The sequence below is a fragment of the Anoplophora glabripennis genome, unplaced genomic scaffold, assembly GCF_000390285.2.
Source record: "Anoplophora glabripennis isolate ALB-LARVAE unplaced genomic scaffold, Agla_2.0 scaffold242, whole genome shotgun sequence".
In the NCBI taxonomy this organism is placed as follows: domain Eukaryota; kingdom Metazoa; phylum Arthropoda; class Insecta; order Coleoptera; family Cerambycidae; genus Anoplophora; species Anoplophora glabripennis.
The window spans coordinates 431,372-449,742 of NW_019417087.1; the positions used below are offsets into that span (position 1 = coordinate 431,372).

The 18,371-nt window shown below is 35.3% G+C and overlaps 1 protein-coding gene across 4 annotated transcripts in view; it reads right to left on the reverse strand.

Annotated features, from left to right (window-relative positions):
* Window positions 1-6,493: 6,493 nt before the first annotated feature.
* Window positions 6,494-18,371, reverse strand: part of LOC108905990 (homeobox protein cut) — a 184,991-nt gene continuing 173,113 nt past the window's right edge. For 2 of the 4 annotated variants that reach the window (XM_018709104.1, XM_018709101.1), the window contains exons 7-9: window positions 11,063-11,417; window positions 9,564-10,926; window positions 6,494-9,509 (exon numbers count right to left, since the gene is read on the reverse strand). In XM_018709104.1, the coding sequence (XP_018564620.1) occupies window positions 8,238-9,509; window positions 9,564-10,926; window positions 11,063-11,417 (2,990 nt within the window). In that variant the 3' untranslated portion in view covers window positions 6,494-8,237. The remainder of the gene's footprint in view (window positions 9,510-9,563; window positions 10,927-11,062; window positions 11,418-18,371) is intronic. The other 2 variants (XM_018709103.1, XM_018709102.1) reach the window with 2 other exon arrangements.

An 18,371-nucleotide genomic window follows, 5' to 3' on the forward strand; every position in this document is an offset into this window, starting at 1 on the left:
TCGACCATGTTTACGATGTGAAAGGCTAGAATGAGTAAAAAAAATCACCTAAAGAGAATTGTAGGTACTTATTAACTTCATTGAAAAATTCTGCTCAATTTGGGGATATTTTACATTCTTTTGTAACTTAGTACACCTTAGACAGCTGTTAGCGCTTTCTAACTCTAGTCGAAGCCTTTGGTATGAAATTCCGAACGTCTCATGAAATTTTGCATCAAACTAACTTTGGTTACCGCAAGTGAAAAAACATAGAAAATAAAAGGAGCATATGATATAAAATACAGTTTAAACTCGATTATTGGGACTTCCGTGATTCAAATCTCTGTTATCTGGGTCTCTCGATTTTTGGTAGTGATGTAAAGTCGTCAAAGGATAATTCCTATTGTACAGAGGTACAGGGTGCAGAAAAAGTTCTGTCAATTTTTTGAGACATTTCGTTAACAATATATATTGCATAGACAAATGAATCCACATAAACGAATAATAACATCAATTCAATAACAATAAATTAAAACAAAAATACATTTATGCAACTGCTTTTGAAAAGTTCCAACAATGGTCGCATGTCCCAGGCTTGCATCAACGCCGCTTTCAGCTGCTACACTAACGTATCGTTTTTCGGGAACTCTACTCCATGTTGGACCACACCAAGTAATCCATTGGGTTGAGATCTGGCGAGTTTGGTAGCCAAAAGTCCTTGTCCTAAAAGCCGGGAAACGGCCGTTAGCAGACAGTAATCGTTGACTAGGTCAATAAGCTGGGGCCCAGTCTTGCTGGAGCGTGAAGAATCTACCCATGCCGAAGTGCTACATTGCCCATAACTTCAGAGCGTGTCAAAAAACTCGTTCCTGGTACTCGGCCTGCATTGATTTTCATGTTTCTTGGCATGAACACCTCCCAGACCATCACCGAAGCCGGGAAATAATTACAGCCGATGGGTTTTGCAGCGCCAGGCTTCTGCTGACTTTTCTTGAGCAGCTGATGACAATTTTGGCGGTTGTGGAGTGGTTCGATGGAGATCTTGTCATCCGTGAAGGGAACCGTCTCCGGGCGACCACCAGCAAGCGATCCTGTAAGCATGCAGCTTTGGCTTGTTTTTCACAAAGTTGCGAATGCTTTTTTCATCGATAGCTAGCTGTAAGTTTGCGCATCAAACCCTTTGGATTGTGATGAATGTGACAAGGGACATTGTTGATTTTCTTTAACGTTGTCGTAGTGGTTGGATGATCAATTTGAGGACGGTCCTTGCCATCTCCTTGAAACGTTTCATGATCCTGTAAATGGTCCTCTGATCGAAACCAGTTGTGTTCTTCATTTCTTTTTATGCAAGTCCACGACAGTTACATGTTCATTTTCACGACAATTAAAAATAAACAAATGGTGTACTTTCTAGATAAGGGCTGGCAAGCAATTTTAGGTGGAGTCCAGATACTTTTGAAAATTTTTATCAAGGTTGAGAAAAAAAACTCATATTGCTTACTAATTTTTTATTTTAATTTGCACTCCCAAAATAATTTCAATTGTTATCTACAAAAAAATGTGTTTTAAATAATTTGAGTAATTGTACTTTCAAAAAATTGTTGGCGGTCCAGTTTTTTACCTTCCGCGGTCCGCCAGTTGCCGACCGCTGTTCTAGATCATAATTAAACTAGGAATTTTTAAAAAATATCAAAATATAACAATGACAATATCAAAAATTCCTCAAAAACAAAATTGACAGAACTTTTTCCGCTCCATGTACACTCGCAGGAACTGATTAGTTCTAACTACACGAATTATCGGTAAATTACAAAATGGTTCATGTACGACAAGCCAACACATAATTACAAAGAACCACCTGTAAGGACCGATTTTACAGAAGTGTGCTACTATCGTATGCAAAGATATTGAGCCGTCTTTTTGATTGCATGTATCTCAAAAGAAAAAAGCAAAAACTTTATTTTTTTATATCTGTTGTCAATTAGTCACCAAAATTTGAGAATTTTAGGTTGAAGCGTTCTGAAAGATTCCCCGATATACGCCAAAAATATATCTACACGATTTTCTGTTTACTTTAAAATTTGAAGTAATTTTTTGAAAACCGTCAGTTATTTTTTTTTGTGAAATTTTGATATAGGATGTTTATAAGTGGTATTTTTTTTCCATTTTTTGAACAAAGGGTTTGAAAATATCAAAAATGCTTCATCTTGTTCACTCAGTTATGACGATAAGGCAAAACATTTTTCGCAATCTGAACCTTGAAACAAACCCAAAACTATAAAAAGTGTTTAAAAACAATCAACGGGTAATTTATTACAGTGCGTTAAAAGTTAAGATGAACACAGGTATCGTAGCTAATAGCAGGACATGGTGTGGCAAGGAAAACGAGCTTGGAGAAAGGGCCAAAGCAGTTTCACTTTCATTTGATACTAATTTTTAAACCCATTACTCGTTTAATTATTATAGTTGGAAAAGGTTTGGTTAATGTGAAAGTCAAGAATTTTTATTCATAAATTCCTTGAAAAAAATCCTATTGCTTCCCTCCACTTTTTGGTTCCAGTGACTACACTACCAAAATTTCGTTTCTCTTGTAACACACGTTTTACTTACGTTAAGACGGTCCTTTGTTCTTTTTAAAAATTGCGCGATTTTATAAAAACTATTTTTAATCAAATTTATTAACATCTTCCAACAAAGCATTACTGAAAGCATGTCTGATAAGGAATTACATATGCATGAACTGCTGCAGTTTTAACAAACGCCCAAAAAGATTTACAAAATTTAAAAATGCGGTCTTGGCCTGAGCTGGTTTGTCCATTGATTACTGTATTGAGTAACATCGCTCCACCCCGTCCCGCTCATGCAAACAATAGCGGCCTATACAGGGTGTCCGGTAAATAATGGATAACCTTTTAACCATGGATGGGGAACCCTAAGGTCGTCAGAAAATCTACTTTTGTCTTGGTACATAGTCCCTTCATTTCAGTTATTTCGTTTTTTTTTCCGAAATTTCCACCATAGGTTATTGGTCACTACAGCCACAAGAGAACGTATTATCTTTCAGTTAATTTGTGTAATATACTTGAATTGTGTTATTATCAGATGCTTAAAAGAATTTTTAACTAGCAACAGTAGTTCTTGTTTAAAAAATCTTAAACTTAAATTTTACGTTAGCAAGGGAAGATACAAACGAAAACTTCGAAAGGCATTCATAAGAAGGTGCAGAGTCTCCATCAGGGAAGACGGCAAACAATTTGAACATTTACTGTAATTTTTAAATAAAATTAAATAATAACTGAAAGGTAATACATTCTCTTGTGGTCGTAGTGACCAATAAAATAACCTATGATGGAAATTTCGAAAAAAATCCCGAAATAACTGAAAAACTAAGGGGCTTCGTACTAAGACAAATGTCAGTTTTCTGAACGACCTTAGGGTCGAAACGTTTTTTAGTTTTTTTGATGGGTTCGAAGTTTTCAACATATTTTTGCAAATTTTGACACACCCTTTAATTGAAAAAACGTAAAATACATACTGTGTTTTTTGAGAAATGACAATTTAAATTTTAATGTAAACAGAAAATTGGTAGATTTTTTAGTATACACCGAAGAATCTTTTGATCGTTCCAACCAAAAGTTCTCAAATTTTGGTGACTAATTTGCAATAGACAGTATAATTTTTTTTGCTTCGCAGTCACACATTCAAAATAAGGGCTTAATATTTTTGCATCCTATAATATTACGCAGGTCACTTCATTGAAACATTATGGTTATTATTAACATTAGTTTAAACGTTTAAATATTTTGTTCAAATATTACATAGAACAAAGAATATTTATTTTAAATTACATGTTTTTATATCTTTGAATAACAATAGAGAGGTCTTAAATGAAATAAAATATACATTTCCCACCTAATCCTGTTTGTCGAGTTTTTACTATAATTAAAAGGAGTTCGAGCAAAAACTCAAAATCATTAAAATGTAATTTTTTTATACTTTCGAGACCATCGATTAATAGAATTCAGAAAAATTGTGTCATATACAAAGTAACTTAGAGCAGAAAGTGGTATTTGAAGCTCAATTTTAAATTTTCAATGTTGCGAGATGATATAAATCTTCAGCACCATATACTACTTTGTCAGATAATTCCAGTGCTATAAAAACATAGCGCTTTCGTCTAGGGTTAGAAAGTGGATTATTTTAGCCAGAGCGTCATCATTTTTTAATCCAGACGGCACATTACCTTAGAGGACGGGAGCCATTTTGCCGGAATCGAATAATTCCTCTTAAATATTGTATAAATGTTAGCGGTTAGTCTTTAGATTTTGGGAACACTCAGACAATATAAGTAATGTTGTAAGGAAGTTTAAATGTCTCTAGTCATAATTAATTAGTACTTTCCGGAGTTGCGGGCAGCCGCTCAAACATTTCTTAACACAAATGGAGCTGCCGACAACTCTGCGTCAGAATGGCTCCTGGATAATAGTATCGAAGTATTTTGGTGGTGTAAGCACTAGGTTTTGATCAAAGAATATGTGATTTATGATTATTACACACTCCAATTTATTTTGATAATTTAGATGTTTCTCAAACTTACCTCTTGCGACTGTTTGGGAGGTGGTTACCCGTGCTGTAATACATTTTTGCTTCAAAAAAATAATGCTGGGTCGCCTTCTAAGGCCAGTATTTACTGCCAGTGATGAAATGATAGCATATCGGGTGTTGGCAAAGCCGTGAAACAGTTATACAGGAGTACCGGGTGATTTAATTAAACTGCAATTTCGTGTTAAAGTTTAACATTTCCAATCTAGCCGTGTTTCATCTTTAAAGTCAATTTAATAATAGCAAACGAGTAACGATATAAAAGTAATTATTTTTGTATTAAGTTTATGCCTTTCTGTTGGCTTATTTTGTCTTTAAAGTTGTGTAAAATTCTATGCTTTTTGTATGACGTTTTTTTTAAATCACATTGTTTCTTGTCAGTCTCTTAATTGAAAGTTGACCATCGGTTTTCCTGAAGTTTTCTCCTGTCACATTTTAAGTCTTGTCCTTATTTTTGACGAGATTTTTAAAACTCCTTTTTTGAACTCTACGTGTCAATATTTTTCACGTTACAGGAAAACTTCAAGAAAATTTGAAAAAGGGCACCTTTGTTATCTCGTTTTTTATCTTCAATATATACAGTGACAAATTTAAAAATTCCTTATTATTGGGGGATTTTTTGTGTGTAAAGTAGGATAAGTTTAAAGATCCATTCTCTAGTTCTAAAACGTCTGTATGTAACATTGTAAAAATGAGAATTGTACACAAATGTTAATAAAACTTAGCTAGAAATGTTGAATCGATTTTTTTTAATCACTACCTTAAAAGTTTTAATTGAATTTACGCGAAAATCTAAAATACATATTTAGAATCTGCATTGTTTTAAATTTCGCGCTTCAATATACAAATGATTATGCAACACAGTATACAGATTGCTGTATATAAAGTTGTATATCGCATCCTTTTTAGTTGCTTGAGAAATACGGGGGCCTGCTTTCTGCAAGTACTTTTTAACTTTTCACTCCTTACCTTCTTTGCTATTTTCTGTTTTCAAAATTAATATTCAAAAAACAGTTGGTAATCTGCACAGTGGAGATGAATGGCTGAAGCTTCTTAAAATGCATAACATTTGTGTAAAATATATATTTTTTTAGAGATGTGCTGCGGACATGTCAGCTGGACATGTCCATCGGACATGTGAAAAGTGGACATGTCTTGAGGCCACGTTTCAAGATTGAAAAGTTGTATGCGCATGCGCGGAATAATTTGCATTCATAATTCCCGCAAAAAATTTTTGAGGTTGGTACATGTAAAATTAAAGATAAGCAATTTTCTTGTAATTTTCTTGGTAATTGTTTAACTGAAACTGACATTTTAAAAATATTACCTCTTCATGTCAATATTTTATAATTTTTGGCAAACTTAACGATTAGTAAATAGTAATTACTTAGTTGATTCTTAATTTAATATTTAAAACGCATTAACATTAAATAAGTGTATTGGCTGTCCGGGAAAAATTAGAAACCAGTTTATAAAAAAGTCTAAAGGTAGGTAATAAGTAAAATATATCCACACATATTCATTAGAATAAAAGTTGAAAGTAATATTTTGCACTGTGTACCCTCAAGCAGTGACCTGTGAAAACATGACATCACTCATAGGTGCCTTATTCTTATTAGATTCAACGTCAAAAAAATTCTTTTCCCGACATTTCATCGACATGTCCGTAACACACTGTGGTAGTGGTCTATGGTAACACACTTTTCTGGAAAAGTGCCCACCTCAATTTTTTTTATAAAACAGAATTATTCTTCACTTTTCTACATTTGTAAAATGAAGTGAAAGAGTGAAAAGTTGAAAAGTACTTTCAAAAAATAGGCACCAGGGGCCGTTTTCAATTTTGGGACTGGGAATGAATGAGAGGCATGTTTAAATACAGAGAAAATTTTAATTTAGAAATTTTCAAGGGATGATATGATATAAATATTTACAGTAAAAAAAAGAATAAAACAGATCTATGATCCTCCTAAGCATTGTTCTTGGATGTTCTATAATATAAAATATAATAAAAATAAAACAAATCTTCTTGTACCTTATAGATTCATTAATGTATCCAACAAAAAAAGAACATATTTACGTATCTTCGTGTCTGTATCGGTACAGAAAATTCATTTTAATAACAAAAAGTTTCATCAAAATTTTCGTCTACAGCAAAAAAAACTATGCTATATAACTACATGCATTTTATTTATTTAAAAATGTGCATTTATAATACATTTTTGCTAAATTTATGCCTCAAATGTTTTAAGACAAAACTTTACGTATCTGTAATTTTTTTACAATGTCAATACATTGAGTACACTCTGGAAGAAATACAATTTTTTGTATATCGCAAAAATATACATCTTTTTGTGACGTTAAAATATTGCACTTGATTGAAAATTTTCAGTAACCCTATTTCTGTGCTATATTTTATCGTGAAATGGGAGAAAAACAAACGGAAACTATGGCATACTCTCATAAATTCTTTCTATGGGTGGATTTCTTTTTTTAATTACTTAATATTAACGATATGCATTGAAATATTATTCTAATTATTTGGAAATTAAAGCTATATGAAGATTTTCCGGTTATATTGAGATCTAAAAATAAAAACTGAATGTTCCTAATTTTACCTTGTCAATATAGCTATTACAAACAGGTGACTTGGAGGTCTACGCTTACGAATCTGCTTGATTTTGATTAACTTCGTATCACTCAGTATAACAGGAATCAACAAAAATTGTCCGCTTGCAAAAAATATCGTCACTGCAATTTTTTCTCTGAATACAAACTAAATCAGTACTGGCCTAGCTAAAAACTGTTTTTATAACGGATGCCCCTATGGAAAGACTAGACACAACAGAAGTTGACGGAAGAAATTTCGAAATTAAAATTATTCATTTTTATTTGAAAGAACATGAAAAATATACATAATAGTGCTTTTATATACAAAAACTTTGGAAGATTGCTACAAATTAAAAAGTACGAAAAATTACTGCTAAATAACTTAGTCACGTTTAAATAACTTATTCCATTTAAAAAGTCGCTAAACAAACCTCTTAGTACTTAGAATATTGCATTTTTGGCCATTGATCTTATTTAAAAAATTGGAAAGCACAGGTTCTCGTAATATAATAAAAAATAAACAATTATAGTGTATATCACAAAATGTTTAAAACATTTTCTTTGCTTTTTAGCCCCAGATGGGCTAAATATTATATAATATAATAACGGTAACAGTCTTATTTAATAACTACATAAATACAAATTAAAAAAAGAGAACAAATAATGCCAATAAGTCAAAAAGTTAAAAATCGGCAAGAATCGTCGTGTTACAACGTATTCACCCGAGAACCAGTCGAGTCAACACCTTGTATGCATCAACAAAAATGTGTGGTGTGGTGAGGTGACTCAAAGAAGTTGCAATTCCAACGTCCAAATTCCAACTTTTTTGATCGCCTTGTTTCTTTATGATCACAATAATTATTTAATAAATATTTGTTTGTAATAACCTTGGGGGTAATTTTTTCGATTTCGTGATTGCACTTTATTTTATCTTACAACAACTCAGCAACCTCACTTCGGAAGAAGTCCCGGTTCGGGTCGTCCAATAATTTAACACTATTATATTAACAACTAAAACAACACCGGAAGTCACTGGATCTACATCAGAGTCAGTACTCCCACCTCTCTTCCTCGTTTTCCTGTTTAACAACTTTACTCTCACTATCCTCGTTCTTTAACTCACTTTCTTCATTGTTTTCCTCCTGTTCTTCCTCTCCCTTCTCTTCGGTCTTCTCGTGGTGGTCGTTCTCGTTGCTAATCGACGATGAGTCGCTCTGGTCGTCATCAAATCGATCCATAACAGCTTGAGGCTCAACGCGAACAGTCTCTTCCGAATTTCTCCTTGCATAATCGTCTGCTGTCTGCATCACACATACGCCGTTTATTATAACTTCATCTCCGGTGCTAGTCTTCTCTTTTTCCTCTTCCCAGTTTGGATTAACCCACTGGGGTGCCGCAGGTTTTCTTCGCGAAGACCTGCCTTGATTTGTAGGTACCTCCTTGGGTTCAACTTTTACCTCTCCGTGCATACTACCTCCAGACATATTCGAGTCTTCCGATCCTACGTTGCTTTCCACGTCATCCTCATCATCATAATCCCCCGGTTCTCTCTTTAAAGAGGTCATCGACAGGTCCAAACCGCTCATTTGTTCTTTAACGGCGTTGTTTAACGCGGACAAGTCCATGTCACCAGTAGGCAGCAATCCGCGACTGATCAGAGCCGCTAGATTGGTGTTAGCAGCTAGGTACGGAGGATAAGGCAATGGTACCCCACTGAGACCCATTCTTTCCTTGGAAAGCTCCAGCAATCTTTGGTTTAACAGCAATCTGAATTGAACGGGATCAAAAGGCTGTTGGTTGCCTGTTTGGTCCCTTGGTGGTAAGTCTGAAGCCATTCCGTGAGGTACTTGCTGCTTCAGCCTCATCCTGTGGTTGTGAAACCAGTTGGTTATGGTTCTGGAGGATAAACCTAGCTCCCCAGCTAGAAATTCGATGGTTGCCACGTTGGGATATGGGTCTAAAGCGAATGCAAGTCTCAGAGCTTCCTTTTGTTCTTCACTGAAGAGTACACGTTGTTTTTTGGCTGATGGTGGTCCAGGACCCGGAGAATTTGAATGGTAGAACTCTGACGTGTCATTAGAAGACGTGTCGCTGCTATTATCGTGAGCACCGGGGCCAGAGGAACGACGTCTTTTATTAGCTTCACGTCTCTCGTTCTTCAAAGCTTGTAAACGGTCCACGTTGTGTGCGTCGTTGAGCCACAGCTGCATCCTTATGAAAGGTTCACGTCCTTTGATGCTCAGCATGTGCCAAGGTTTTGGTTTTGATAGGAGTTCACTTACTGAGCCTTGAGAAAGTCCCAAAACAGCTTCACCAAATATCTGAAAAAGAAAATTTAGTTACTAGTTATTTCAGATAATACTTCTGCAACATACCTTTTGCCCAATGTTATTGGCAAGCAATGCTTCTTTGATCTTGGTGGTGATGACTTGAGTGTCCAAATCTTGAGTTAGCGCCGCCATTTCGTAGACGCTTGGAGACATGTGTTGATGCATGTTCCTCAAAGATGTGTGTTGTGGTCCTATCGGAGAGTGTGGAATCCCATGAGGACTTTGATTAGATTTTTTTAACAGTTCTGGATTTTGTAGATTGATGGCGTGATGTGGAGGTAATCCTGGAGGAGTAAGAAGCATTGGGGGTGGTGGAGGTTGGGGGTTAGAGCTCTGCGGCGGCCCCAATTGCAATGAGGGCGGCAAGATATTCTGCGATTCTTGCATCTTATTCAGCAATCCAGCTGCTTCAGACAGCATTTTTGTGGTTGGAGGCATTGGTTTACCGATGGAGGTGCATGCTGTAAGATGAGAAAAGACGTTAGGATTTTTCTCTAAGGTAGGAAAGCATATCTTACCTCCTCCATATCCACCAGTTCTCATGAGTTTCTCTGGTGCTATTTTGTACTGGCTTGCCACTAATTTATGTACAGCGTTGTCGTCCTCCAAAAACATTTTCATTCTGATGAAGGGCTCTCTTCCTTTCTGCGTAAGCATATGCCAGGGTTTAGGCCTTGCTAAGAGATCACTGACAGAGCCTTGGGATAAACCCAGCACATTCTCTCCAAAGAGCCTTTGGCTTATCGAGTACTGACTTAATTGTTCCTTAACCTTCTTCACGATATCTTCCGTGTTCAGGTTGTTGTACAGGTCGAACTGTTGTTGAGTGATGGGAGGTAATACTGCTTTCAGGGGTCTGTTGTTCGTGGTGTGATGGGGCTGAGATGGGGGTTGTGATATTAGTGAGTTTGTGATGCTCGCCATTCTTTGTAGTGGTGATGCTGCTGCAGAACCAGAAAAGTCATCTGTGGGAGTTATTGGCGGTAAGATGGAGTTACCTAGAGGACTTGAAGCAGTTGAACCAGTGCTTTGTTGGGAGCCCGGTTCAATCTTAGGTCTTACAAGGCTGAAAGCGGAGCCAGAGTGACGCGACATCGCGTCGTCGTCCTTTTCCTTGTCCTCCATCATTCCGTTCATGAGTTTCATTTTGTCCTTTGGTATAGACAAGTCTTGAACACCCCCGTTGGAGCTTTGGTTCTGCTGTTGATGTTGCTGTTGCTGCTGCTGTTGTTGCTGATGGTGATGTGCCAGTGCTTGTTGTTGGATGGCTAGCAGACTTAAGGGCATCTGAGGAGCTTGTCCTTGGTTTAGTTTGGCAAGTTCTCGGTGATACGCGTCTAAAGCTATGCGGATATCCTCTTGGGTTCGGTCCATGGGGTTGCCGCTAAACAGTTGGGGGAGGAAAATACTTCATATTAGTTTAGTACTGTCCTAATTCGAAGTCTACAGAACGAAATATAGAGATGTCCGCAAGTTGAAGAATGTTTAATAATAAAACTTGCGAACTTCTGGAAAACGTTTTGGAAAACTGCGATGCAACTTACCCGGGAAAAGGTCCCTCCCTAGGGTTGCGCATATCTTCCATCCTCCTGCCCATGAGCTTGGCCAGCTCTTCCTGGTAGATCCTGACCACTTTCTCTTGGGATATATCGTCGTTTTCGTATTTTTTCAGTCTCTTATTCAAGGAGGAATCTCTGGAGAACGGGCTGCTGCATCCGTGCGGCGATTTTGAGTCCTCGTTGCTGTGGCTATCCTCAGGTTGCTGCTGTTGCTGCTTCATGTGTTGGAACTGATTCGCCTCGTTCAAAATGTGGGCCAGTCTTTCTTCGGTGAGGTCGCTTTCGGACCTCCCAAAGGTCGACATTCCCGATTCTGATTTGCCTGTTGACGAAAAATGGTCTGTAAGGGCAATGTTAATGTCTTAGTTATCATGTTTTTGCTAAGGTGATTAGCAAAACCAAAAAAGCCACTACAATCGCCTAAGAGGACGCTACAAAGCTCGAAGAGGTCGTTATATCTCACCATGTACTAATGTACTACATTTTTTGTTTGTGGTGTATTGATTCGTTGTTGTTCTAGTTTTGGCGGAAAAATATCGCTGATACGGTGCAACTGACAAGTTGAAGGGCGTAAAAATGTGCAGTAGACTTTATAAATTGGATTAACGGGAATCGGAATTCAAACGGTCGTCCGTCCACTTTCCGTCAACTTTACATTTTTTGAAACATGGGCGAAAAATCATTTATTTGGCTTGTTTTCTAATATTCAATCATTTTGAGTAGGTACCTATGTAAATGATATAAGACTTTAAACAGACTATCCTAGTTGATGGATTCATTTATTATAATTTGTCACAACGTCGGTCGCTATTGTGCGCTTTGTGTTTTTCGTAATTAATGAAGTTTTGTAGAAGAACAGTACCTAGTATGAGAAAAGCGGTTGTGGGATATTTTTAGAAATTGAAGAAATAAACTGTTACCCGTTGAAGAATACACACTTTTACGTTAACTGGACTTGAAATTGATAGTTAACTCATTCTTGAGAGACCAAATAATCATACGTGGACTCGTTGACAATATATGTCCTGTGCAGGTTCCCATGAAACTGTAATTACCCACCAGGAAGATATATAAATGCAGAATATTACAGCCAAGACGAGTAAATACAAATATTAAAATGTCATCTCGGAGAAAATATCGTCTCACAATTAAAAGAACAGTTTTCTAATCCCGAGCAGTAATTTTATTTTAATAATAGACGGGGAACGTCGGACTAGAACGATATCCTATTCACGAAAGTCGCGGTATCGTGTCTAGATCGAAATATTTTTGATAATTTCGATCTTACAATTATCCCCCGAGATACGTTCCGTAATTGTTCCGACAAAAACCGTAACTAGTCTCGAAATAAGACACGCAACGCTTCTAATGAGCCCGTGGCCATAAACTATGAGGCAACAGAAAAAATATGAAAAGTTTATTCGAATCTAAGTGTCGTCGGGGGGGAATTTATAGTCCTAAATTAATGAGCCGGATTGGAAAAGATACGTTGCAACAAAAGCAATCAACAAAACAATTTTAATGAAGAAAATTCCCTGGCAAACGTTCAAGGCTTGAATCATTGTTCCCGGGGACAAATTCTAGAATTTTATAAGTCAACGGTCAGCACATTCGTTCTCCGTCCGTTTTAGATGTTACTTTTTTTTCTTTAGGACACAATGTTGACAAGAAATCTAATTATTAAAAAAGAAATTGACGTATGAAATATCAAAAAGTAAGACCCGCTCCAAAAATTTTAAAAAATTCCGCGCGAGTTACGCGAATAAGAAGAAGAGGAAGAAGAGGAGATCTGGAGCAAGGTGTTCAGTGTTCTTACATTAGAGATAAAGGAATCAATCGAGGGAATATGAGTAACCAATCTCAGATGCACTTCACGGTGCATTCCCTTGAATAATAAAAAATAATCACATAAGAAGCTGGCTAAATACCCTCTGGGTGAAGGCCAATAAAAAAGAAGAAGAAGAAGAAGAAGTTCTTACATTAGAGGGAAAAAAGAGGTTATGTATGTGCGAAAAGAAGCGTTTAAGGTTTATGCTTTTATGTGTGTAGTGTCCATGCTTTTATGGAAAAATAAAGTTTTAGAGAAAAATATCGTGTGCCTTCCTGAAACAGCCACCAGGACAGAGCTCCCTACAGAATTAAAAAAACAGTGAATTGAATTGAATTGTGAATTTGTATATTATGAATAGTGAATTGATGATATAACCTACAAAATATGTCATGTTTTGAAACACCGTTGGGAAAAGTGTGTGAATAGAGGACAGAGGACGGGAGTACTTTGAAGCAGATAAGGACTAATAATGTATAAAATTAATGATAAAAGTTTAAAAAAATAAAGTTCGGTTATTTTTTGAACAGACCTTACACATATTTTTTAAATTATTGATACTTTTTCGTAAGCTTGGCGATTTGGGCGACTTGTCTTAGTTTTAAAAAGCAAACTATTCTCTTTAGTTACATGTTTTACGTCACCCCTCTGAGCATCATTAATTTATTTTGAGAACAACTCGAAAAACCGATACCGAGATTTGGTGTATCAGAAAATATCAATTAAATAGCAATAAGGATTGAAAATTGTTACCGATGACGCGGCGTGCCGATGGTAACGAGAAAATAATTACGTTTAAAAATTATCAAACCAAATTACCTATAATCAATCCCGTATTCTCATCATAACCCGAAAAAATGCTGTCGATCCCGATGGGATGGCAATTTAAATCTCATCATTATTAGCTAATTATCGGTTGTTTGGTTAATAATATTAACCGAATCGGAGCTATCTTTGGCGGTACAGGGAATGCATTAGCGGAGATGTGAATAACCCGAAACGTATTCATTTTACAATCACGTAAAAATGTGTATTGTCTATCATGGAATCATTTATCATTATCATTAGTTATGGCAATAGTTCGTAATAGCTATTACTCCGTCCTATTTCCGTGTAAAAAGAGATGACCAGCAACTTACTATATTTAGAAATAAGAATTTTTGGTAATACGTGCAGATTGGTTCAGAGCTCATATTTTGTTTTCAAAAACGGTAGAGCAACAATTAAAAAAGTTATTTGTTTCGAGTGCAATTTTAATGCACTGGAGGAATATGTCAAGTTTTATTGCTTTTGATTTATATGTTCCAATACAGTACTATAAACCGATAAATTTCTTCTATAAAAAAATAGACAAGGATTTACAGATGAGTCCAATTTCTATGTATATTGTTCAAAGATAGGAGTAATATGACAGCAACGGTCATGAAATAATGGCAAAATATAAATTCCACTTTTGTTTTTGTTTCTGTTTTCTAAAAATAGTAAAAAAATCTATAATTGTGAACAATATTCTGCTTGGAACGAGTCGTTTTTCCTTTTATGGCGTCAATCGGGGTAATATGGCAATTTGTTTTTAATTAACGACTGTTGCAACAATATCAATACCTATTTGCTTATTTCAGATAGTTTTTCAAAAACCGTGTGGCAATCATTAAAAAACAATACCGAATTTTCCTTCAGGGCATAAGTAGAGGGTAAATAGGGTACCTAATATGGCAATTTGTTTTTAATTAAGTTATAATTTCGTGACTTTTGATAATACATGCTTTATTTGCATACTTATAGGGCTTAAAAATTGACAAAATAGACCTGAATTTGCAAGTAAGTCAAATTGTCTATGATCCATGGAGTAATATGGCAACAGCGACAGTGTCTTTTTTTAAAAGCCATGCCGCGATAATAAAAAATAATTATGAATAGTATTTGTATACAGGGTGTCCCGAAATTAATGGGACACAGAGCAAGAGTAGATTCCTTACATCAAAATAATGCGATTAAGCCAAACTTACCTTGGTCCATTTGTGGCTAATAAAAAAGTTACGTTAACGTTAAGTTATTTGTGAAAAATAGATAGGAGAACAATATTTTTCTATTAAAACTTTCGTACACACACTGATAAAAAAGTTATAACCAGTTTTTATCAACCAAGAGTACATTTCGTAACGCCTTCTAGCGTCTACAGCAAAATTAAGTACGGATTCGTTTTTCTCGTCCCAGAAAACCCCCTAATCCAAATTTTCAAAAGAATCCTTTGAAAACTTTCTAAGAATTTTAAGAATTTCGAATTCAAAATTTCAACTTTAACGCCCTGTAACTTTTTTATTAACCACAAATGGACCAAGGTAAGTTTGGCTTAATCGCATTATTTTGATGTAAGGAATCTACTCTTGCTCTGTGTCCCATTAATTTCGGGACACCCTGTATAGATCGAGTCGTTTTAACTTCTCAACGCAAATACAGAGGAAATAGGGGTAATATGGCGATTTATTTTTATGACTTGGTAATTCATGCAGGACAATATTTGTATATAGTATCATGACTGTTCTAAATCTTCGACAAAATAGGCAAGAATTAACTAGTGAGCAAAATACCATATTGCTAAATGAAGATAGAAGTAATATGACAGCAACGGTTAGGGAACAATGGCAACAAATAGTTCCCACTTTTTGATTTCAGTTTTTCCAGAAAATAAACACTATAAATAATATATTACTTTGGATCGAGTTGTTTTTCCATTCTGCATAACCGTACAATTAAATCGGAGTAATATGGTATTTTGGACTCAGTCAAATTGTCATATTAACCCTTGGATCATAACTGTCGTTGCAACAACAACATGCAGTAACTAATTTTTAATTTGAGTTTTGTTTTTCAAAAACCGTATGGCAATAATTAAAAAAAGATAATTGTGAGTAGTACTTTTGTCTGGATCGAGTTGTTTTGTCTTTTGAAGTAGGTACAGTATAGGGGTAATATGGAAATTTACTTTTAATCCACCTGATCTTTGAGAATAAAGGTAACAATATTTGCATATAATTTTAGATTTATCGGCCTCTATTACCAAGAAGATAGGCTAGAAAAATTTGCTAGAGACGAATTGCCATATTACCTAAGCTTGGAACAGTGGTTGAGGAATATAACAATAAACATTTCATTTTCTGCGGGAAATTGTGTGAATCAAATTGTCATATTACCCAAGCATATGGATGATAAGGCAGCAAATGATGAGGAATATGGCAACGTGTAATGTTCTTGTTACGTTAACTTAATAAAAAGAGTTTTTAATATTTTTAACATTTGCTCATAGCACACCTGAGTAATATGAAATACGTATTTCAACGGTAATATGGTTGGATTTTCAGCAGGTTCTCTGTTCACAGAACAGTACACTCGATACAAATAAGGTAGAGTTAATATAAAGTGAATGCTTTCGCTTGTTTGTTTTGTTTTTCGGTTTAGGTTTATTAAAGCATCATCAGTAGCACCTTATGAGATATTAAATTTTAATTAGCCGGTTACTTGATTGAAGATAGGTTTCTCTTCTTTCCAGACATCGATTGATTCGTTCGTACACGGGCGGCATAACTTCGACTACTGATGTTTAAAGACCGGCTTTTATGTCTTTTTAACAGCACTTTAATGTGTTTTCATTTGTTCCCTGGCGAAATCAAGTAACTGGCTGTTATTGTTCCAACATTATATGGGATATTTTAAATAGTTTCGATATTACATTTTGGCACATATCCAATCTAACTTAGCTTGTAACAGCGAAAGTTTTGGATATAATGGGACACGAATTATTTATTCAGCAGATAATTTAATAGTTGCATTTGTTTTATTTAACAGGAAGCTAAGTTGGCGAACCGCAGACTACACCTAAAAAAAAAATCGTTTTGACTCACATCCGAAAATAGCGATATCCAGGAAATCATAGAAATACGTTATGCAAATCGAGTGACGCGAGGTTATGGTCGGTTTTTGCATAATCTAATCTCGATATTATTAGCATATAAAGCCTCAATCGTTTTTATTTACATTTAGTTAGGCTAACTGATAAAGATTTAAATGAGACATGTGTTGCAAACAACAACAAAACGGGAATCCCTAAAGGAGCATAATGCAGAATAATAGCATAATGCTTCGGTTTATGCAATGGTAGATACTGTTTCTTTCCAATAAAAAATTACCAAGCGACATTATTTCCCTAATGTGCGTAAGACAAGTGAGTCATTCCGACAATAAAATTATATACAGGGTGGTCAGATTTAATTAGTACCCGGGGGTATTTTGAGTCGTTGATTAAGAAGCAGAAGTCAAAATTGTAAAATGCAAAATGGCTGATCCAATATGGTGGGTCAATACTTCAGAAAAATGTTTAGTTTTCATTAAAATCAGCACTCGGGGTTTTTTCCGGTCGCTGATTACGAATAAAAAAAAACTCAGGACACTATTATAAGAAATCTTTCAACTACTTAATTATTTGGATTTACAGTAGAAAAAAACGATTTTTCTATTTTTCTTTCTAATAATTTGTAGTAGGTAATATCTATTAATTTGTAATAAAAAGCAACGCTTCGAAAAAATCAGACAAAATTCTGAAAAATACTTTAGGGTGTCCTAAATAAGAATCTAAATCGGCGTTTCGATATTGACAATACTTTAGTGGAAAATGCATGTCTAATAAAAATCACAAATTCCGAACATTTGAAAAATTGAGCTTATGAATTTTGAAGTTAATTATCTATGTAATATCAGTATTACTGATATTTGAATTCGAAAACCTGACTTGAGTATTGTGATTTCTTGCGGCACCATTTTTATTTTTTTTTCGGTTTTTGTACAAATTGTGCCGTTTCCCAGTTCCCCGCAACTGCATCTTCTAATAAACAATTTAAAGTATCAAGATCTTAACTATAATGTCTAATTTGAACTCATTTAGTGATATTTGCAAATACTGTAATTTTCCATATGTAAACGCAATTAAGTTCAAAATCTCATTTTGTAATTTTATAGTCGTCGTATTAGATCCGCCATTTTGAATTTCTGAATTTTGAGTACGGATTCCAAATTAGCGACCCAAAAAACCTTTCACTACAAAATTTCAGCAAAATCGAAGCATCGTTAGCATTTTTGGCCGCCATATTGGATCCGTCATTTCGAATTTCAAAATTTTGAGTACGGATTCGAAATCAGTGACTCCGAAAACCTATTAATACCAAATTTCAGCACAATCAGAGCATCTTCAGCATTTTCGTACGCCATATTGAATCCGCCATTTTGAATTTCTTAATTATGAGTACCGATTCGAAATTACTGACCCAAAAAACCTTTCACTACCAAATTTCAGCAAAATCGAAGCATCGTTAGCATTTTTGGCCGCCATATTGGATCCGCCATTTCGAATTTCAAAATTTTGAGTACGGATTCGAAATCAGTGACTCCGAAAACCTATTAATACCAAATTTC